The 22984-nt window shown below is 47.4% G+C and overlaps 2 protein-coding genes across 3 annotated transcripts in view; both read right to left on the reverse strand.

The window, feature by feature from the left end:
* The window catches only part of BAZ2A (bromodomain adjacent to zinc finger domain 2A), a 34378-nt gene extending 18490 nt beyond the window's left edge, over positions 1-15888 (reverse strand). For both annotated transcript variants that reach the window (XM_080935002.1, XM_080935001.1), the window contains exons 1-3: positions 15759-15888; positions 11309-11393; positions 1464-1601 (exon numbers count right to left, since the gene is read on the reverse strand). In XM_080935002.1, coding sequence (XP_080791128.1) covers positions 1464-1599 — 136 coding nt within the window. In that variant the 5' untranslated portion in view covers positions 1600-1601; positions 11309-11393; positions 15759-15888. The remainder of the gene's footprint in view (positions 1-1463; positions 1602-11308; positions 11394-15758) is intronic.
* Positions 15889-17248: 1360 nt separating this feature from the next.
* Positions 17249-22984, reverse strand: ATP5F1B (ATP synthase F1 subunit beta). The gene is made up of 9 exons (XM_080935640.1): positions 22825-22984; positions 22204-22386; positions 21824-21998; positions 21447-21568; positions 21032-21216; positions 20387-20668; positions 18638-18850; positions 18032-18233; positions 17249-17491 (listed from the first exon to the last, which is right to left on the reverse strand). The coding sequence occupies exons 1-9, from the start codon at positions 22949-22951 to the stop codon at positions 17391-17393; spliced, it is 1590 nt and encodes a 529-aa protein (XP_080791766.1). The 5' UTR covers positions 22952-22984; the 3' UTR covers positions 17249-17390.

Consider the following 22984-nt stretch of genomic DNA (forward strand, 5'->3'; position numbering starts at 1 on the left):
TGGCAGAAAAAAGCAGAAAAGGTTTGGCTATGAATATACATGTAACACTACCAAATAAACTTCAAACTGACAATGTTGACGGTACAAGCATGAAGGATTCCTCTGCTGCTTTTATCTTCTACCTCTCAAGGGGACGCTGTGTAAGCTTAGCAGCTGTTGCTGAGACTGTGGTGTAGGTGTGCCACAGGAGCTGGTGGCAGCAGCAGTTATTGCTGATGCAAGCTTCTTACTACATGAAGCTGCACATAGGTTTCCTACAATGACTTGCATTCCTCCCCACTCTCATTCCTTACAGGGGCTGACTGAATTCTCCAGTCCCACCCACCTCTTCCCTTAGTGCCTACTTGGCCCTCAGTGGCACCAGAAGGGACAGCCTCCACCTCACTGCCACATGCAGATCCAGCACTTTGTGCTGGGCTAAGAATAGAATTTGCAGTCACCACTGTGACAAGATTCCAGCTCAGAAGGCTGGGGCTAGCCATTCCCCATAGGCCCAGGAGGGTAATATGCAGCAGGTTAAAAAAAAAATCTTTGCATGACCAATGCTGCAGAAAGAACCCAGCTCTAAAAACAACTATCTTTGAGTTTGCAAAAGACAACAACGAATAAAAGAATGAATAAAGGGACTAAGATACTGAAGAAGCTGCAAGCAGGTGTCTGTGTATGGGGACGCTACAGTAGGTAGGTGGGTATGAACGTGCAGACACTCCAATGAAACAGAGGGAGGGCTTGTGCTTATCTAAGAAAGTACAAGTCAGATTGCAAGGACAAAGTAAGCGAAATCCCACTTCTAAGCACATGATCTGAAAACCAGGCAAATTTAGAATGTTGATTGATAGAAGAACTGAGGCAGGAGGACTGTCATCAGTTCAAAGCCATCCTGGACTAGAAAAAAAAAAGCCATTACTCCTAAAGAAAACAAACAACAACAAAAACCTCAAAAGCAACACTTTCATATGAAATGATAAATTTCTAGGGGAGGAGGGCCTGCCCATCCTACCCTTATGTGTAAGGACAAGAGGCAACCCCAGCACTTCTGCACAAGCTAAAGACATGTTTACCATGACCTTCACACACCTTCACACCTAGTCCAAGTCACCAGAGGGCGTTCCCCTGTCATAGACCCACCACCCTCATCTTTAGCAGCAGCAGCTATCTCCTTTTCTGCCAGTAGCCAGGAACAGGACCAAGGAAAGAACAAGGTAAGACGAAAAAGCTTCTGTCTTTTCTAATCTATATCCGAGACAGAAAAAAAAAAAGCTTCCTTAAAGCCCCTAAAACTTTTCTCAGATGCTTGATTTCTCTCTGGCTAGTAGTGAATTCTATGGATTTATTCCTCTGTCACTACCTGCCAACAAAGAGTTGTTGTGGGGCAGATAGCCCAAGATAGACCTCAGTCTCCTCTTGCCAGTCTGATCTGATGATGCCCATTCCCTCCCCAGGTCTGTGGCCTCCATACTTACTTTTCCCTTGCTGGGGGAAGTTCATGGGAGACCCGTTAGTGTAGAGGCCCTCCCCTGACGAAGGAGAGGGTTTCAGTCCTGAGGCAGCTGGTGCAGGAGGAAGGCCAGTAAAGTTAAAATGGTCGTTTGCCTCCATCACTGTAGAAGGGAGAAAAGGGAAAAAGATGTGGTTAAACAAGGTTATATGATCACCTAGAGACTGTGTACTTCCCTTCCTTCATGTACCCTTCAATGTAGGTAGGTACTGTAAGAAGATGTAAGTTGAAAGAAGAAATATGCCCTTAGCCCGAGCAAAGACCTAACTTTAAGTCAAACATGGAATCTCAACTATAAATCCAGAACTAGGAATGATAAGAAATGATGAAGTCCTTGGTGGAAATGTACTTAACTCTGATAGATCTGTCTAAGAAGGATGAAACAGAAATAAGAACTACTGGTAAAGTCCAACCTACCAGACATTTGTGTTATACTAGTGCACATTAACCTAACATGTGAGAGAATGTTTTTATATTTTTTTTTAAAAAAGCCCTTGGGTTATGTTAATAACTTTTGGAGGTAATAAGCATTTACATTGAAAACTTTTTTTTCTTTTCTCTGTCCTAGAACTCACTCTGTAGATAGACCACGCTGGCCCTGACTCAAGATCTGCCTGCCTCCACACCACCATGCTGGGCAACCAGAAAGCTTGCTTTATCAAATTCCTCAAGTTGAGGCAATAAAGCAGACCTAGGTAATAATATTTTAATTATCTGTTTAACAGGATAAATAAGACTCAGCGGTTAAGAGCACTGACTGCTCTTTCAGAGGTCCTGAGTTCAATTCCCAGAAACCACATGGTGGCTCACAACCATCTGTAATGGAATCCAATACCTTCTGGTGTGTCTGAAGACATCTACAGTGTACTTACATATAATAAATAAATACATCTTTGTGTGTGTGTGTGTGTGTGTTAGTCAGACCTACTGGCACATGCCTACAAGCCCAGCGATCAAGAGGCGAAGGCAAGAGGATCAAAGCAAGCTATAATCAGTTTATGAATATGCCATATACTGAAAATTAAACATCACTAGATATATTCGTGAACAATATACACACTCTACATTAATACATACAATGCATGCACACACAAATGTACAGATACACAAACCGCTTGTATGTGTGTTGGTATACATGTCATGGTATATGTGCAGAAGTTAGAGGTAATTTGGGAAAACCAAGGCTCTCCTTCTACCATGTCCCAGGGACTGACTCAGGCCTCAGGCCTGGCAGGGTAGCAGAAAACTTTACTAAAATATCTCATCAGCCTTGAGTCTAAAATACAAACATTGTGTAACATTACAGCATGTTAATTCTAAGATTTTGCAGTTTAAATACCATTACAACCAGTACCCTAATCAATTCTAACTAAAGAAATAAAAGCCACTTGTGTTCTATTTAAGAGAGCAGTGAGGTGGAGAGAATGGGTTTGCTTGCTTGTTTATTGAGTGCATTTCATGCAGAGTAATCTCAACTCATAGCAAGAGAACAAAATATGCCCCCCTTAGCCTGGGCATATTTTCTGCCTCAGCTTCCTAAGTACTGAGATTACAGGAACATGCCACAAAGCCCAGCTCAGGTAAAGTTTTCTGTGCTAATTTATATCTCATATTGAATATCCCAGCCTCATTCTACAAGTACAATAAAGGCTGGAAAGATGCTCAGCAGGTAAAGATATTTGCAGCCAAGCCTAATGAGCTGACTTCAATCCCTGTAATCCATGTGGTTGAGAGTCTAATTACTCCTGTGCACGTTCACACACGCATGCACGCACGGGCTTCTCAGCTTTTTGATTAAGATCAAATGTAAAGTTAGTTGTAGGTTTTCGATCTGTAAGCACCCATGAAACTGCAGTCATCCAGGATGTCCCCATTACAAGGAAAGCCCATTTTTTCGGAACACAGATCCAAAAGTAAGTATCAAGAGACTAATAATCCTGATCGAAACACACAGAACAATAAAACTAAAGTCTCGTTTTAGGGGGACCACCTTCAATGCTTAAGCCATGGAGGAAACAAAACATGCAATAGCTCACTTCAGAAATCCTGGAAAGAAGAGCCAACTGCATTTGACCTACACTTCCCCTCTCTCCTCCAGTTTTAGGCAGTCCTATATCACCTGGGAACAGTATACCCTCAAAAGATGGGTCACACTTAAATTTTTTTTGTTTTGTTGTTGAATATACAAGGAAACTAGTGAGCTTTTCCATTCTATTACTCTGAGGAAATAGCATATCCATCTTTACAAATTAAGTGGACAGTCCAAAGAAATTAGAGATGTAAAGGGAATAAAAGCTATCTGGCACCTGCCCCAACTGAAGGGTCACAGGACCCACAACCATCTCATTCACAAACACACACTATGTGCTGCAGTCAATGAGCAGAACAGACTCCATGTTCAGGTCTTAGCTCTACACTGCTTCTTTGACCCTGGACAAATTACTTAGAAAAATCTTTACACACTTCTATGGCTTGTGATAGCTAAACAAGAAAATTTATATAAAGGCTCTTGTATTAAATGTTACGTTTAGTTTGCTTCACAGGGTTCCCCTATATAGCTCCTGGTGATTTAGAATCCCTAGGACTCAGAGATCCTGCCACAAATCCTAAGTAATGGGATTAAAGGAATGTCCACAATGCCCAGCCATGTTAGCTTCTCTTATTAGACAAAGAATAGAAAGAATGCTTATCTTGTTTTTGTGTGTATGTGTGTATGTATTATATATTCGTAAATATATAAAAACATGTGTAGCTTTGGATGTCCTAGAACTTATTCTTTAGACCAGCCTGACCTCAAACTCAGGAAATCCATTTGCCTCTGCTGTCTAACTGCTGGGAACAAAGGCATGAGACAGAACTCCTGGCTTAAAAGGTACATACATAACACACACATATGAGCTCTTTAGAGACAAGTTTCTCAGTGTAGCCCTGACTGCCCTAGAACTCAAGAGTTCCATCCACCTGCCTCTGCCTCCCAGTGCTGGCACTAAATGCATGTACCACCAAGCCTGGCTTTTAAAAGGTGTATGTTTTTAAAACTTATAGTATGGAAATATTACAAGAGAGATGATGTAGCCAGACTTAATGTTTCAAATGTCACAACAGAATACAAAATGACAGGCATGGTGGCAAGTGACTTTGAGCCCAGTACTTGGAAGGTACAAGCAGTTGGCTCTCTGTGAGCTTGAGGCCAACTTGGTCTACTTAGCCAGTTCTAGGCTAGCTAGAGCTACATATTAAGGCCTTGGAAAATGGTGGGATTACAGGTGCACACTGACATGCCAACTTGCTTCTCAGCATTTGAAAAAAACTAATGTTATGTGTTTATGTGTACACTTAAGTGCACATGTGTATGTATACCATACACAGGCAGGAGCCCCCAGAGGTCAGACGAGGAGCTAGATCCCTGGAACTGGAGTTACAGACAGCTATGAGCTACCATGTGGTGTTGGGAATAGAACCAGGTCCTCTTTAAGAGCAGTAAGCACTAACCATTGAGGAATATCTATAGCCCTGTTTCTCAGTATTTTTAACACAGTGATGGCATCAAGGTTGAGAAACAGAAGTTGTCCCCATTCTGCTTCACACATCTTGGGAAGCTCCAAGCTTTCTATACTCCCAGTTCCTTTAAATTTCACACCTTGAAAACTCCTCCTCCTTCCAAAGTCATCTTCATCCATTAGTTTTGAGTGCTAAATTCATATTAAAGAATGCCCTCTTATCTAATCTACTCAAACTTCTCTTGGAACTCAGATTCAGACCAACTAAAACATGATCTGACTGAGGCTCAATTTCTTTCGAAATGTCCTTTCTTTAACCTCCATTTTAAACTACAATTCCAGGTGAAGTGGAAGGAAGGTGATGAAATTTTACACTGAGGTAGGAAAGTACTACTCAAAGAAAACTGCCATGTCCAGGCAGGTTCTTGACCATCACCTGGATGTCAAGTCTCACCATCATGTTTCCAGCATTTAAAGTAGAGAAAGGGCCAAATCATTTAATGCTCAATGTGTGGTTCAGAGTTCTGTTATTACCACTAGAAGATTGGTATAAGCTTGTTCCTATTTTTAGAGATATATATTCAGTTTTCTTTGCTTCCCTGCTTCTTTCCTTTTTTTCTGAGACAGGCTTTCTAGCTCTGGCTGATGTGGAATAGCCTATATGTAGATGAGGCTGGACTTGAACTCACAGAGATCCACTTACCTTCGAATCCTAAATGCTGGGATTAAAGGTGTGTGCCACCACTCACAGCCAGTTTTTCATAGAGATAAAATTGCATTCTGTGCAATGTCCATGTCTGGTGCCTGTGTGTGTCAGTAGAGAATGTCATATGCCCTGGAACTGCTAAGGTAAAAATGGTTTTGAATTACCAAGTGGGAGCTGGGGAATGAACCCATGTCTTTTTTCTGCAAGTGAACAGAGGCATCTGAAGAGGTGCTGCATCCGTCCCCTGGAGGCAGAGTTACAGACCACTGTGAGCTGCCAGAGGGGCTCCTCTTCAAGAGCAGCATGCATGAGATCTCTCCAGCCCCGTCTTTTTGTTTTTATTTTTTGGGAAAGAGTCTCACGATATAGCGTTGGAAAGAGTAGAATTTCACTACTCTTAGAGATCAGGTTGTTCTCAGAAATCTGCCTGCCTCTATCTGCATTCATGTACCACCACAGCACCCAGTTTTTTTCTGTATGTATATGTTCATGTACATGCCAGAGCTTGTATGTGTCGGTACACATGTAGATCAGAAACCACTCATCTCCTTTGAGGCAGGGTGCCTGATGATCTTAAGTACGCCAGTTAGGCTGACTGACTGGCCAGTGAGCCCTAGGGCCCTTCAATTCTGTCTCCCCTGTGCTGGTTTACAACCACACGCCACCATCCTGCCCCACCTGGAGAGTTTTCTTGGAGTCTAGGGATCAAATTTGGGTGGCCTATGCCTTTAATCCCAGTACTCAGTCCTAGCAGAGGAAATTGAAGGTTCAACCTATGTTCCATAGGGAGTTCCAAGCCAGCCAAGGCTACACAGTGAGATACTGCCTAAAAAAAGATTAGTAGCTGGCCAGTGGTGATACACACCATCTAATCCCAGCACTTGGGAGACAGAGGAAGGCAGTCTCTGAGCTTAAGTCCAGTCTGGTCTACATAGTGAGATCCAGGACAGCCAGGGCTACACAGACAAACAAAGGCCCCAAATCTTTTGACTTCTCCTTTCCTACACTGCTATGAACTAAACACAAGAATGAACTATACCATCCTTAACAGACTTGGTTAGGTATTCCTTGTAAATAAGGCAAAGGAATAGAAAAGTACTCACAATGTCAAAAAGTAAAAAAAAAAAAAAAAAAAAAAAAAAAAAAAAAAGTTTTAAATTTAACGTTCTAACACTTAATTGAATACTCAAAGAACTGAAGTTTTAAATACCCATTATAAAGGACTGAGGATGCACCTGAAATGTCACCACTTTAAGAGACAAGAAGTTCACGAGTTCAAGGTCATCTTTGCATGCAAGATCTGTTCAGACAGTCTGGATTACATAATAAAAGAACTATCACAGCCTGGTTTTCTGCCATAGTTCTTACTCTTCGCTGCCAGAGGAAGTTGTATGAAACATCTTGGTAGAATATACTTCACCCTTCCCTACCATGTACACGGTCTTGCAGCACAAAACAACACCAAATAGGAAACTGAAGCAGGAGGACTGCCTGCTTGGGCTATAGGAGTTCAAAGTCAGCCTGAGCTAAGTGTAGTGAGGAGCAAGCCTTTAATCCCAGGACTAAATAAATAACAGTAAAGGCAGGTAGGGCTCTGTGAAATTGAAAGTCACTCTGGTCTATGCTTCATAGTTTTAAGCTAGCCAGGATCTCACACAATGAGATTTCGTCTCAAACAAACAAACACTATCAGTGTAGAGGGGAAAAGGCCCCAAATCTCTTGATTTCTCTATACCTACTGTGTTGTGGACTGAACCAAAGGCCCTCTACCTACTAGATAAGAGGCAGACAGATCTCTCTGCTTTCAAGGCCAGCCTGGTCTACAAGGAGAGTTTCTGGACACCCAGGCCTACATAGAAAGACCCTGTCTCACAAATAAAATAAAAACAAAGCCAGTCTGACCTACATGAAACCCTACTGCAGAAATAAGGGTGGAGAAGGAGGGAGGGAAAACCCAGAATTTCCCATGTCCTGAAATATAAAAACTCACTTTACTGCATCACTTCACACATCACAGACAAGATCACACATTACTATGAATGACTCTGCATCACTCTAAGGGTAGAATAATGTGACCACTAGGGAGACGCGAGTCTGCACCTGACTCCAGTACTGGAGACCAATGAGGGGCTGAGGTGGGCCTGCGGGGTGCTGGTGGTGCACACCTTCAATACCAGTGTTTGGGAAGCGAGGCAAGTGGCTGTCTGAGCTTGAGGCCAGCCTGATAAATCTGCAGAGTGAATTCCAGGACTGCCAGGGCTACACAAACCATTGAAGCTTGGGAATAGGATGGTAGTACACTCCTTTAGTCCCAGCACTGAGGAGCCAGAAGCAGGAAGATCTCTGTGAGTTCAAGGACAGCCCACACTACAGAGAGATCTTGTCTCAAAAATTAAAAAATAAGTAGAAAGACAAAAAGAACAGGTGAATCAGTTGGTGGGGCCAACATAAACTTCAAATACTTAGTTCTAGGCCAGCCTAATCCTGGTACAAAAAAATCAAGTCTCTGTGTTGCAATGACAGATTTAATCCCAGGAGGTTGATGTAGATGGAACTCTTGAGAGGTTGAGGCCAAGCATGTCTACTCAGGGAGTTCTAGGCCAAAGGGCAATATAGTGAGATTTTTGTCTCAAAACAAAAATAAAAATTAAAATTAAAAAAATCTCACCTGAGCAATGGTAGTACATGCCTTTAATCCCAGTACCCAGGAGGCAGAGGCAGGAGAACACAAGTTCAAGGCCAGTCTGGTCTTCAAAGCAAGTTCCAGAACACCTAGAGCTACACAAAGAAACACTATCTCGGGGGAAAAAAACAAAACAACAAGATCTCCCACTCTGGTTCGGCACCTCTGACCTCCAGGAGCATACCCACTCACAAACACATATCCATATACACACCCGTAATTTTTTAATAGTCCATTTTTAATTTATGTGCATTGGCGTCTCTCCCATATGTATGCCTGTGTGAGGGTATTAGATCCCAGAACTGGTAGGAAGGGCTGCAGACAGTGGTGAGCTGCCATGTGAGACCTGAGAATTGAACCCGAGGCCTCTGGAAGAGCAGCCAGTGCTCTACCAGCTGAGCCACCCCTCCAGCCTCTGCAGATCAGCAATTAAAAATAACAAAGCCACATTCTTTTGGGATGGAGAGATGGCTCCTCAGTTAAGAGCTGCTCTTCAGAGAACAGGAATTTAGTCTTCACACTCACACAACAGCTCAGAACTATTCTGTAACCCAATTCTGGCAACACAAGGCCACACTGATGGTGCCAGGCATACATGCAGGCAAAAGACACATTAAGTAAGACAGCAACAACAAAAAAATTTAAAGGAAAAAGAAAATGTGGGCATGCAAAGAGGGGAAAAAAAAACCCCAAACTTCAAGAAATGTTCTTTTGGGGGCTGGAGAGATGGCTGAGCGATTAAGAGCACTGACTGCTCTTCCAGAGGTCCTGAGTTCAATTCCCAGCAACCACATGGTGGTTCATAACCATCTGTAATGAGATCTGACGCCCTCTTCTAGTGTGTCTGAAGACAGTGACAGTGTACTCACATACATAAAATAAATGTTAAAAAAAGAAAAAGGGCCTTTTATTAACTAAAGTGGAATCATGATAGCAAATTCCCCTAATTAGTTCTGTAAAACTTCCAGGAACCCAAGTCAACAAATAGGTTTCCCTGCAGGACTAGATTGATCACCACTGAGGAACAAGCTTAACACTCAATAACCATCCCCATCACTATATACAAATCATAAGCACACATCTTCCCCCTTTCCCCTTCTTCTGTATCTCAGAAGTACCCTTCTCTCCACAAGCTTATCTCTTCAGATGCTCCGCATAAAGAAAACTGTCATGCTTAAAAATATTAAGAAGGATCAAGAAAGCCACTCTAACTCCATAAAGATCTCAAGTGCTCTTGGCAGCTTTCTACACCGAATGTGCATTGCTTGTTCTGAACAGTGATCACTACTCGCGATAGCTCACTTTGATTCTCTATGACCTCTAACTTGGGGCAGGAGTGGGGTCCAGAAGAGACAGTGTACAAAGGAGGGCCAAGATCAGTGGGCCAACTATGGATAACAAATAAATACTTCAGTGGAAAAAAGTCTACCCTTTGGCAGATCCAAGTATGTCCAGAAGGCTTCAGAAAATGAAACCAAACCAGATTAAAATGGTCATTTCAAAACAAGAGACGCAACATCGAACGCACAGCTGCCATTTCCCGGCCACTTCCTGCGGGAGGCTGGGGGAGGGGCAGTTTGTGTACAGATGGAGGTGGTGGAAGCTATCGCCCCCAACCCCCCCCCCCCAGGATACAAATCCCTCACTCCAGTAAGCTTCACAAAGGATGCCTGCTATTGACATTGACTTCTGGAAGTCAGGGACGCTGGGAAAGAAAGGGATGATGCGAGAGCACCGGCTCTATACGGAAACGGGGATCCCCTTTGGAGAGGATTTCCTTGGAAAGGAATCCCTCTTTATTCTTCCCCTCAGTTTTCGGCCTGACTGAAACCCAGATGCCAAGTATGAGTTGTATCAACCCCCATCTCAAGAGTCGGGGGTTCTCCCGGGGCTCCAGGGCCCCAAGCCAGACCAGCACGACCGACAGCCAGGCCCTCTCCACGACCGGGGAGAGCAGAAACCCGAGGCTCTCCAGGGAGTCACTGTCTGCCCCAACTCACCCTCACCGCGGCCGAAACCCACATCCGCACGAACCTCGGGTGTAGCCCACTGCGGGAACCCCCGCGTCCATCCCCTGCACGCGGGCAACCCCGCCGCCGTCCCAGGAGGTGGAGCCCTCCCGGGGATTCCGCCGCCAGTGGATGCGTCTCCACCCCAGCCGAGCTCGGCCACCGCCGCCTCAGGGGGGCCTCGTCAGCCGCCACTCGCGCCCGGCTGGGGTCCCTCACCACCTCGGCGGCGTCCCGGACAGGAGAAGTCCCAGTCATCCGAGGCGTGCCAGCTGCTAGAGGAGGGACGCCCGCAGGACACCAGGCGCCCGGACCTCAGGCCCCCCGGACCGCACACCCCACAAACCTGAGGCGACAGCGTCCGGCCGGGTCGGGGCTCGCTTCTCCCCGGGGGACGGGCAGCTCACATGGCCAGACTCCGGGCGCCAGGAGGGAGGAGACGCCCGCGGGTGTGGGGTGTAGGGTGCGGGGTCTGGGAGGGGAAAGGGGGTCGCGGTTCAACCGCGGGGCCTGAGCGGAGCCAACATGGCCGGCAGGGGAGGAGTGAGCCGGAGGGGGCGGGGAACGGGACCGACGGCACCGCCCACCACTGGCCGCGGCCACTGGGTCCTAGTGCCCGGCTGCTCATCTCAGACCCGGATCTGGGTCCTAATGCCCAGAGTCCTCCCCGCAAGTCCCTGCTTTACTCGCATCTCATTGAGGGGTGGAGTCTGGCTTCACCCAGGTATAACTGAAAGGCGAGCCATACACATCCCAGAGTTAACCTTAACGACCAGAGCACATTTCTGGGATCAAAGGCAGCTGCTGCTTTCCCAACTGTGAGGGGCCACCTGGAAGATAATTTCGGGGCTATTTCCTCAGCAGGGTGGTGAAAAAACGTGGAAGAGATAGAGAGATCAGACGTCTACTCACCTATGTCCTGGAGGGACAACCTGGTCCTGCCTGGATCACTGCTTTCCTGGTGTCATTGGCAGGGCCTTGGCCGTCCGGGAGATTCCTGCACATGGGGAAAGGAAACTTGGCTGACTCCACAGTCAAGATCTGAGTCTAGCCTAAATGTGGCCAAAGGGTAGAAGATAAGTAGTAAGATAACCAACAAAGTGTCCCGAATGTTTCCTTTTCTGTTCCCATACCTATTCTAACAAGGCTGCATAGCTGTGTGCTTTGGGGAACTTGAGATCTAGAAAGGAATTACAGCTTAGCTTCACCTAAATGTGTATTGCAGGGACCCAAGATGGGAAAGTGTCATATGTTACAGCTTTTTTTTTTTTTTTTATTTCAACTTCTCACTTACTCGATGAAGAAATTAAGACCCACAGAAGTTCACTGACTAGCTGGAGAGACCGCTCAGTGGTTAAGAGCACTGACTGCTCTTCCAGAGGTCCTGAGTTCAAATCCCAGCAACCACATGGTGGCTCACAACCATATAAAGTAAATAAATATAAAAAAATAAAAAAGAAACTCACTGACTTCATCCCTTTCCTTACAACTCAACTTCTGGCCTCATAATTCCCAGTCAACTCAACTAAATGTAAATCTCGAATGTAAACAATTGCCTGAGCTCTGCAGAGCTAAGTCTGATACTTAGGAGGAGCGACAGACAGAAACAGGATAATGAGATGCTGGCTGCTTCAGAGGTGTCAACAAATACCTCTTCCTCTTGGGGGATGCCAAGAGCTTGGAAAGCTGGGTATGGTCAAAGTAAGGCAGTCAAATCAGTCTAATGTGGATTTCTCACCCCAGAGAGGGATTCTGAGTGTGGGAGACATAACCCACCAATCACTATAAATAGTTCAGATAGGCTTCAAAAGGAAAATCTTTTTAGATAAGCCAACAATGTGGGCTCAGCAGAGGGCTCCTCTCCCTAGACTGAAGTAGGGGGAGGAGGAGACAGGTAAAAACAAAGTCTGTCTTCCCTGTCAAAATGAGTTTATAGAGTCAGTCATGGTAGCCTACGCCTGTAATTCATTCATTTCTACAATGCAGAGGCGTAGACAGGGTCACCCTGTGTCCTCAAGTCCGGCATGGTCTACAAATCGAGTTCATGCTAGTCAGGACTACATAGTGAGACTTTGGGAAAAAAACAAAAGGACTAAATTTATACGTCGCCTAGGGGCTACACCTCATCCTTCCCATAGCCCCACTAACCTCAACGCCCAGGAGAAAGGAGAAGTTAACTTATGCTAAAAATATGTAACCCCACCACCACCAAAAAAAAAAAAAAAGGTTGGAGCTGGCATCTAAGGCCAAGGCCTAGAGAGTGTAGAGGAAAGCTGGTATCTTTTTTTTTTTTCTTTTCTCTTCCTTTTCCAGGGCAGATGAATCTTCCTACCTCCCACCCAGGGACTAACCAGTTTGAGGCAGGGCACGCAAAGGAGGAGCCTGCGCCAGTCAGATGTGTCTGACCACGCCCCTCCGCCTCACCACCACACACCCACACACACCCACTGCTGGCTCCGGAAGAGCCGGTTACTCCTGTGCCCCACTATCCCCACCCCTTCCGAGCCCCAGGCCTAGTCTCCTTGGCCACCTTTAGGCCCAAATCCAGCTCTAAGAAGACCACCAGGATTAGAAGAGAAAAACAGGGCATAATACATTTTTCCATCTGGTAAAGAAGAGCTTCCATCGCTTTATCCCACTTAGGCTGGGATCGTCTATGCTCATGAAGGATAAGGGTGGGCTGGGGATATGCCCCAAAGCTTTTTATTTTTTGCCAGGTGCCTTGACATGCAACCCTTGTGACCTCCTGCCCATGCCAAATCTGAACAACAAAAGGCAGGCTTGACCCCATGTGTCCCCAAAACATTTGTCAATCTCGCCCAGTGTGGCTGGTTAGCCAACAAGCCTCTCTTCAAGAAGCTAATCCAAAGAGAAAGGGGCCAATGGCCATTGGATTAGCAACTTGTAAGGAGGGCTTATGGGAACAGACGGAACCTCCCTCAAAACAAGCCAGAGGATGAGAAATGATAACTGCCTGCCACCCCCTTCTCACTCTCCACGTTCCTGCGCCTGCTGTACCTCCCTGACTCTGGGTCAGCTGCCATCCCGCTGGCCCCTCTGCAGCCAGAGGGCTATGAGCATGATAGGTGCACATCCTAGCTGTACCTTCCTTTCCCCTTCCAGACACTCCAGGCACCACAGGCTACATACACACAGACACACACACTGTGCCCTCCCAGCCAGCACCTTTAGTTGTGACTCAGAATAGTATAAGACAAACCCTGACAGCCATTCTCATAATTCTGGAGGCAGGGGTACTAGGTAAGGAGCTCCAGGCTAGCTGGAGTTGGCGGAAGGAAGGAACATTCCCTATTGAAGATAGGGTAATTACAAAGACCTCCCACTCGCTGGCTGAACCGACCATGCCTTAGCCACGGCTCTCCGCCCTGTAGCAATTCCTATTGGTCCCTTTTTGGCACTCAGGTTCGGACGAGACAATCTCAATATATTTTGGTAAGGTTAGATTATCTCACAATATGCCAAAAGGAATATGACCCCTCCCCTTCTCCAAGTGGGTCTGTGTCCCTCAGATTGAGTCTCCAAATTCCCCAATGGACAGCTCCAGGGTAGGCATAGAAGACAGTGGCAGCTCGGTTGTTTTGGTTTCTCCCGGAGTGATCTGAAATAGAGAAGGTCGGGCTTCCTTGGCCTTACCCAGCGCCCCAAATCCCTTAGAGACTCGGCCCCAGTCTGTTCCGCCGCAACAGCCGCTGGAGCGGAGTGTCACACGGTTCCCGCAGCGCCGCTGCCCCGGGTGCCGGGACTAAGGGGAGGGGCCAGCTCAGCCCGGCCGAGGGCCCTTCCCACCGAGACCAGGGGGCGGTGCTCGGGCCCGACCCCAAACTCCGCAGGAGAAGCTTTAGGTGGGACTTTGCTCAACTTGAAGGGTGAGCGGAGCAGGACCGACCGCGCATGTAGCGTGCGTCCCCCCGCCCCGCACGACCAGGAGAGGGGTTGGGGTGGCGGTTATCCTCCCCCTCCCTCTGGGGTTAGGATGGCGTGGGAAAGCTCTGGAGAGGAGGCGAAGCCCAGACCGCGGGAGAGCTTTCTGGCGAGGGAGGCGCGGGGGAGGGGAGATCCGGGGCCGGAATAGGAAGGGTTCCCGGGAGAGGATGGCGGAGAGGCGTGAGAAGCCTCGGGATCCCGGGCGCAGAGGACAGGGGAGGAACGGGCGAGGAGGCAGTGCGGGGGAGAGAGCAAGGGCAGCCGGCGCAGGGAAGGTCAGAGCCTGGATCCCAGGGGAGGACGCGGCTGCGGGGACGCTCGGCGCGGACCCCGGGCCTGGAGGCGGATGCCGGGCCTCACCTGAAGCAGGGCCGGGCCGGGCGGCGGCGGCGCAGGTGGCCGAGCCGGGCGGCGGCGCCTCCTCCTCCAGCCCGAGGCCCGCGGCGGCGGTGGGGGGGTGGCGCTTAAAGGGGCAGGAGCCACCGGGTGAGGACGAGCACTCAGGGACGGCGGTGGCGAAGGCTCCGCTGGGGGAGGGGACGGCGGGTGGCGTCTCCTAGGGGCCAGAACCAGGAAGGATCCCAGATGCAGGAAAAGAGAAACTTGTACGACGTAGTTGGGGACAGTGGTAGGTCTGAACTGGAGTACTTGAAGAGCTCTTTGCCGGCCCTGGGCGCCAGCTAAGACTTACTCACAAAGAAGGCCGGGGAGACCGAGGGAGCTACCGAGGTTCAAGGAGGCCTAGGAGAGCAGGAGAGGGAGCTCAAGGCCGAGCTTGTCGGGGTCACGCACAGCGCCCTGCTAGGTAAACAGCCTCTCCGGGCCCTATCCGTCCTACAGCTGTACAGATCTGGGATCAGCAAACCACAAAGGCAAACGCTCCCTGTCCAGTCAACACTCTGGGTATTGTGGAGGCCGTCCGTAACAGGGTAGTGAGGCTGATGCTGGACTGAGAATCGGCTTTATTCATTGCTCGGTCTGGCCTCAGCCACCATCACCACCACCCTTGCAGCAACCTCTGGGGCAACAGGAAGCAGCTGCTCAGTGCAGCCCCGACCTAGTGGTGGGTTAAGGTGGGGGGAGGAAGAAACTGAGAGAAACTAGGGGGAGGGGAAGCATCTCTTACAAGACTAAGACTAGACTAGTAGCGAATACAGTAAAATACTGCTTGAATTTCTGCACTTAAATTGGGGCGGGGGCTTCAAGGGTGAGGAAGGAAGCCCTAACCTGAGACAACCCCAGGCTCTTCCTTAGAGCTGGAGCTTCCTAATGCAGAAGCTCACCAGCTAAGCCGTGTCCCCCACCATTTCCCCTCCTTCACCCCCCAAAAGAGCAAAGGTTAGGCCCCACCCCTGCTGAGTCAGCCAGGGAGGTAGGCATCTCTCAGGCCTTTCCCAGGGGCGGCTATCAGACTTACCCATGTCAGGCTGGCAGGACTCCGAATTAGGACCCAGCTTCTCACTGTCCTTGGGTCTGGCTTCAATTGAAGGCTGTTAGATCCTGCCCAACTATGGGCTGAGAACTCGAAAAAACCAAAAAGCCAACGTATGCTTCCTGCGAACCACACAGCCTGAACTGCTGTAGGGTGATGTCCCGGTATGACAGACTGGGGTGGGAGGGAGGAGGGGAGGGCGGGGCTTTCACTGGGTGGAGTGAGGGAGGAGGCGAGGCCAGGGCCGACCAGGAGAAATATGGAGGAAGGTTAGAACTCTATCAGTACTTTAGGACTGTGGTTGAAGGGGGCAGTAAAGGATGAAGTAAAAACAGTTGCAGCGAGCGAGCGAGCAAGAGATTCTCTATACATGTTAGAGAGAGAACACGGACACCGGGACGCAAATGACCTTTAGGATATCAGTTTCCAAGTCTGTATTTGAGTGAAAAAGCAGAAAGAGGCGACCTGTACTCTTAGATCTTCACCAGCTTTTTGCCCACTCCAGTCCGGATCTGGTGGTGTCCCCACCCCCATCACAGCATTTCCCCCAACCCAAGCTCCGAGAGGCAACTACAAAGCACAGCAACTCAGGGGCGCCACCTCCTGTCCTGATCTTGACACAAGGACTGGAGCCAAGGACGTCATAGACAGATGGACGGAAGCTCAAGTCTATTCCATCCCGGGAACCTGAGTCGCAGGGAGCTCAGAATTGGGAGTTGCTGTCCCTGCTGAGCTTTATGCTTCCTACGTGGACACCCTTGCAAGGTGGAGCTTATAAATGCAGGCTCCACCCCAGGCCAACTCCAACTGGTTTGTAAATAGTCATTAGATGACAGAAGGATCTCCTTGCAAATAGCCTTTAATAGATTTCAAAATGGTGAGACTACAGCTCTTGTAGTCTCGAATGCATCCACAAGAGGCCACTAGCTGGGCTCAAACACATTGTAGGGCACAACATATGCCCGAGTGTAGTGCACACTAAGGCACACACTTCACCAAGTACTGCTTTTCAAAAGCCCCAATGGCAACACTATAAACATTGCTTTTTGTAACAGTTACACCTTTCAATTTTTTCATAGATCTTAGCACACCTGCTATTTTTCTACCCTGCAGACTCAAACACAAATATGCAGTGAGGTTTGTTCAGTGCATTAGGAACATCCTAAAGAATAGAAGACCCTCAACTGCAACAGATATTCAACATTTCCTAAAAGCTTAATCCTTGTCTTGAATAAGCCTATCAGTTTTCCCCAGGGGGAAAACAGTTTAGTGTTAGTGATACTTGGAGCAAAACACAAAAATGGTCCTAAGAAACAAAGCTGAGCCTATGATGAAATAACACAAGGCCCATAGTATCTCATTAATGAATCATTGATAATCCTGTTTCTGACATATTATGACTTTATCCTAAACGTGGTCTCTCAACTGTGAACTCAATTGTAAGCTGTCTCAGAAGCAAGATAAACAGACATAGATGAGGGGTTTATACTTTATTGAAAACTTTAAATACTCTCCAGAGGGAACATCACATCTTCAGTCAAGGCTCTGGTGTGGCCTCCATGGCAAACTGAGCTCTCAGCAGGGAGAGGTTAGGGTTAGCGCTGTTTGGCTAAGGCCTCACGACCCGTGCTCTTCTGCCAGCTTATCAGCTTTTGCCACAGCTTCTTCAATGGGCCCCACCATGTAGAAGGCTTGTTCTGGGAGATGGTCATAGTCACCTACAAGGGAAAACGTAGTTAGTTGAGTTTTATCAATCAACCTTTGCAGTATGTGAATCTCACCATTTGAAATCACTGGTCAGACTGATGAATTCTTACCATGCAAATGCAAAGAAATTTTTCTTAATCTTCCACGTTTTGGAAGGGAGGGGTATGTGTGTGTTCCGGGTTGGCCTGGAACCCCAGACCCTAGAGATATACTTGGGAGTACTAGCACTAAAGGTGTGTGCCCCATACCCATCACCTTCCAAGTGTAATTACTTACACTCAGACACAAGCACTTATTAAAAACACATGCTCTATCTATAGAGTTCCAAGACAGGTGGTTCTACATAGAAAAACCCATAATTTGAAACAGTTGAGTTAAAACTCTCACTTTCAACTCAGTGACATGGAACAGTTAGTGGAGAGTAGGGTGAAGGCCCCTTTAAGAAAGGTAGACAGTATGTATCATTTCATGTTGTTAGAGTGAGAAATAGGCTTCAGTTCTCTCTCATTTTTATGGCTTGGCTTGATTTAAACAAACAAACCAATCCTCACCTGCTAAGATCTGTTGGAATCCTTTAATGGTCTCCTTCAGGGGCACCAGCTTCCCCATGTGACCTGTGAAGACCTCAGCAACCTGGAATGGCTGAGACAAGAAGCGCTGTATCTTCCTTGCCCGGGACACAGTCAACTTATCTTCCTCAGAAAGTTCATCCATACCCAAGATGGCAATGATGTCCTGGAGAGATTTGTAGTCCTAAAAGCAGGCAAAATTAAGGACAGAGTTAAGTGCATACTCCTTTAGATGTTCCAGGCAGCCCTCAACCAAGGCCAGAGTCTTACACTAGAAAACAACTTTTTTTTTTTTGGAGACAGTTTCTTTGTGTAGCTTTTGCTATCCTGGAACTATATCCCTTAAACTAGGCTGGCCTCTGCCTCCTGAGTGCTAGGGTTAAAGGTGTGTACCACGACTGCCAGGCTGACAGCTGGACTGTAAGGGTGAAGTACAGTACCCTGAAACCGGGGACACCTCGTCAGCTGTATCAATTCACTCTCAACTTTCCTCGCTCAAATAAATGACAAATAAGAACAACTGGTCTTTAGAGCTCTCAAACGCTCTATGAATCGATGAGCACTGGCCCCACGGAGAACGATGCTCACCTGCAGGATCTTCTGCACCCCTCGGGCAACATCATAATGCTCACTGCCAACAATGTTGGGGTCCATAATTCGGGAGGTGGAGTCCAGTGGATCCACAGCTGGGTAGATGCCCAACTCGGCAATAGCACGCGACAGGACGGTGGTGGCATCCAAATGGGCAAAGGTAGTTGCAGGGGCAGGGTCAGTCAAGTCATCAGCAGGCACATAGATGGCCTAAATCAGAGAAGAATCCAGGACGTCAGCAGCAGCCTAACACCTTCCTGCTTAAGCCAGCCTTCCCAACATCCCCTCAAAACTGAAGTTTCTCTGTCTTAGCATCCCTGGGACTGAATTGCTGGATCCTTCTTATCTGGGTCAGCATACTATGCTACACTTTATTGTAATGGTACCAACTTACTGCACTGCTAAGTGACTATGACCATGAGCGCACCTCTAGTGGTGAGGCCTGTTTAGCATTGAAAGCCTTGAGGCCACACCTCAGAACACAGCACGCAGCAAGGTAACAATGAAAACCATATGTAACACTCCTGTCTGTAATCCCAACTCTTAGGATAGAGGCAGGAAGATTGCTGAGTTGGGAAACTAAGCTGAATAGAAAGGAAGCTCCAGGCCAGCTAAAGCTACACAGGCAGATCTAATGTCTAAAAAGCCCATACAAATATCCTTGTGCACCTGATGCAATAACGAGCCTGCAGAAGGTACAAGAGGGCTTTAGATCTGGAATGAGCTACCAGTGGTTGTGAGCCACCATTAGGCACTGGGAATAGAATCCCAGAAAGCACTTTTCTTTTGTTTCTTTGAGGCAGGGTTTCTCTTCCTGGCTCCCTTGGAATTTGCTTTAGACAAGTATGATCTCAAAGTGGACATCTGCCTGCCTCTGCTTTTGGGTGGCTGGAATTAAATGTGTGGGCTACCACTACCTGCCAACAGAAAGCACTTCTAACTGCTGAGCCACCTCTCCAGCTTCAGTACCTTAGAATTATGAGTAATGTTCCATTTTCTGTTGCTATATAGCTGGGAATAGCCTCGGGTTCCTGATCCTTCTGCCTCTGCCTCCCATGTGCTAAGATCACAAGTATGTGCATGGAATACTAGACCCAGCTAACATTTGTTTCTAATTAAACCTTTACAATCTAGCATGCAAATACATAATTTTACACAACATTTTAACTGGTTAACTCTTCCTAATTAAAAGCCTATTGGAGTATGCCTAATCCTTGACCCACAGATGGATCTGAGATAAGAGGCCAGCCTGGTTTACACATCAAAAAGTTCCAAGGCAAACACTCCAAGGCTACATAATGAGACCCTTTCTCAAACTGTCCCTCAAAAAAATAAATAAACCCCTTTTGAGATGTAGCAAGAGTTTTTTAAATTTCTTTGAAACATGTTCTCTATGTAACATTGGCTGTCCTGGCCTCAATATTAGAGGTCCACCTAGATGCTGGGGTTAAAGGGAAGCGCCACTTCACCCAGTACATGGTGGGTTTTGGCTGAGTGAGGTCACCATGTGTGCAGGTACCTGTGGAGGCCAGAAGAGGGCACCAGATCTGGAGCCTGAATTAACAGATGGTACGCCATTTGACACAGGTACTGGACAACCTGAAGAGCTAAAAAATCCCCTGAAGACCTCAAAGTGTTCTTAATCGCGAACCGAACCACCTCTCTAGCCCCAAATATAATACAGTTTTATTATGTCCGTAGGTTTGTCTTACCAACTGAAGTCGTTATCCACCTAATTTTTCTTACCTGCACAGAGGTGATAGACCCCTTCTTGGTGGTGGTGATTCTCTCCTGCATTGTACCCATGTCAGTGGCTAGGGTAGGCTGGTACCCTACAGCAGAAGGGATTCTGCCCAGTAAGGCAGATACCTCTGAGCCAGCCTGGGTGAAGCGGAAGATGTTGTCAATAAACAGCAGGACATCTTGGCCTTCCTGGTCTCTGAAGTATTCAGCAACAGTCAGACCAGTCAGAGCTACACGGGCACGGGCACCAGGCGGTTCATTCATCTGTCCATATACCAACGCGACCTGTAGAGCATACACAGTAATAAGGAAGCTACACAGAAATCCAAGATTCCCAATCAGAGAGATACCACTAATGGGATCTCTCACCAGATGCCAATGTTTCTGTTACATGAAATTCAAAACCTAAAAAAAACTTCTGAACTAAAAATTAAACTGAGATATGTGAGTAGCTTCCATTCTACATCTTCAAATTCACTTTCAAACAATTGGGTTACTTATCAAAAATTCTCACACCAGAGTAAATGTACATGAGTATTCTGGAAAATGGCGCTGGAAAAGACATGTCTTTTGTCTACTTCACATCAAATGTAACACACTAGTTTTCTGAATAGGTGCTATGTGGCCACCCATCAACTCAGAACTCACCTTGGAAGTGGCATCTTTTAGGTTGATAACACCAGATTCAATCATTTCATGGTATAAATCATTGCCCTCACGGGTCCTCTCACCAACACCAGCAAATACAGAGTAACCACCATGGGCTTTAGCGACATTGTTGATTAACTCCATGATCAGTACTGTCTTTCCCACGCCAGCACCTCCAAAGAGTCCTGGGTTAAGAAGAAGTATTTCAGATCTCTGCATTTCCAAATTAAACAGCCTTCAAAAAACGCTCAGCACTGCTCAGTTCTTCCTTCTCAGGAATGGCATCTGGCTTCAGCAAACTCAGAAGAACGAAAGTCAGAAGCTAATCATCAAGGAAGGCTGTCAAAACACATTCAAAAGATGGTGCTTCCATTCTTTATTGTATTTAAAAAACATGTACCAACAGCCAACATACCGATTTTCCCACCCTTGGCGTATGGGGCCAGCAGATCCACAACCTTTATACCAGTCACCAGAATTTCCTGTTCGACACTCATTTCTATGAACTCAGGAGCCTCGGCATGAATAGGAGCGAATCTGTAAGAGTCAGGGAGAGAAGATCACCACGCTGACAAGCCCCTCCAGTCACCACTGCTAACAGTCAGCTGACATGTGACATGCGGACATTTCCCTTTTACTGAACTTAAATGTAACAAAATTCCTTTATATACCAGTAAGAAAACAGACTGGTAAGTCTTAGAGAACCCATAATGTAAGCATAATTAATGGGGTTCTATGCAGCAAGTTCTCAACAATCCAAACTTCTGTGTCTTATTACTCCATTGAACTTACTGTTTGGTTTTGATAGGACCTCTCTCATCAATAGGCTCTCCAATGACATTCATGATTCTTCCCAAGGTTTCAGGACCAACAGGAATTTTGATTGGTGCCCCTGAATCCAGTACCTTCTGGCCTCTAACCAAGCCTTCAGTGCCATCCATAGCAATAGTTCTGACCGTGCTCTCCCCTGTCAAATAGCATTAAGACGTTGTAAGCATCAAAACCTTAATAAAGGGTGATCAAAAGGGAACAAGCCTCCCTCTCTCAGCACCTTAAGTGTGGCTTCAGCAAACTCAGAAGAACGAAAGTCATTTGGGTAAAGTCATCACAGAAGGGAGATGGCACGGATCTTGCGATATTTTAACAAGTTCCTTACCACCCCAGCTACTTACCTAAATGCTGGGCCACCTCCAAAACCAGTCTGCTGTCCCTGCCTTGCACCTCCAGGGCATTTAGGATGGGTGGTAACCCCTCATCGAACTGGACGTCCACCACGGCGCCGATGACTGCCACAATTCGCCCGGTGGCGGTGCCTGCCTTCGGAGCCGCAGACGCCTGCGCCGCATAGTCTCTGGCTGGCAGACAAAAAGATATCGGACGACGTTAGTGTTAGGACAGTTTAAGGTCACCGGAATTCCCGATTTATCCCCCAAGAAAAGGCTAGTGCACCCCAGACCAAGTCTCCTGCAAAATAGGGAGCTGTGTGTTGAAGGCCTCGCTGCAATCGCGAACCCGCCCGCACTTCTTTCCCAACCTCGTGCACAAAACCGCCATTATTCTTGAGTTTGGTGTCCCTATCAGAACCTCAAGGTCAAGGCAGCTACTCGACACGTTAACGTCACAAAATGGGACACTGCTGGTTCGATCAACGCCCCCACCGGCGACTGTCCTTGCACTCCGAGGCTGGACCGTAGTCCGCTGCCCCGGGATCCTTATGGAGCACGGGTCCACTAGGCCCAGGCTCAAGGTCATGGGAAGAAGAATCGAACCCTCTACTTCCGGAAGGCGCTTACCAGGATGGATCCCGGAGGGAGCGGCTCGCAGTAAAAGCTGCGCCTGTGGCAGCGCCGCAGAAGGGCTGAGTCCCCGCAAGGCCCCGGAGGCCGAAGCCGAGGCCACACGCCCCACAAGACTCAACATGGCGGAGTCCGGGTGGAGACTGAGCACCGCAGC

Source organism: Micromys minutus, assembly GCF_963924665.1.
Source record: "Micromys minutus genome assembly, chromosome: 22".
NCBI classification, from domain to species: domain Eukaryota; kingdom Metazoa; phylum Chordata; class Mammalia; order Rodentia; family Muridae; genus Micromys; species Micromys minutus.

Excerpts from the sequence above, each read along its gene's own strand:
- ATP5F1B (XM_080935640.1), bottom strand. The coding sequence starts at position 22,951 with ATGTTGAGTCTTGTGGGGCGTGTGGCCTCGGCTTCGGCCTCCGGGGCC. Across the intron at positions 20,669-21,031 it reads TAAAAGATGCCACTTCCAAG|GTCGCGTTGGTATATGGACA; the intron begins GTGAGTTCTGAG and ends TATGCTCTACAG. Across the intron at positions 18,851-20,386 it reads GGTCTATCACCTCTGTGCAG|GCCATCTATGTGCCTGCTGA; the intron begins GTAAGAAAAATT and ends TCTCTGATTTAG.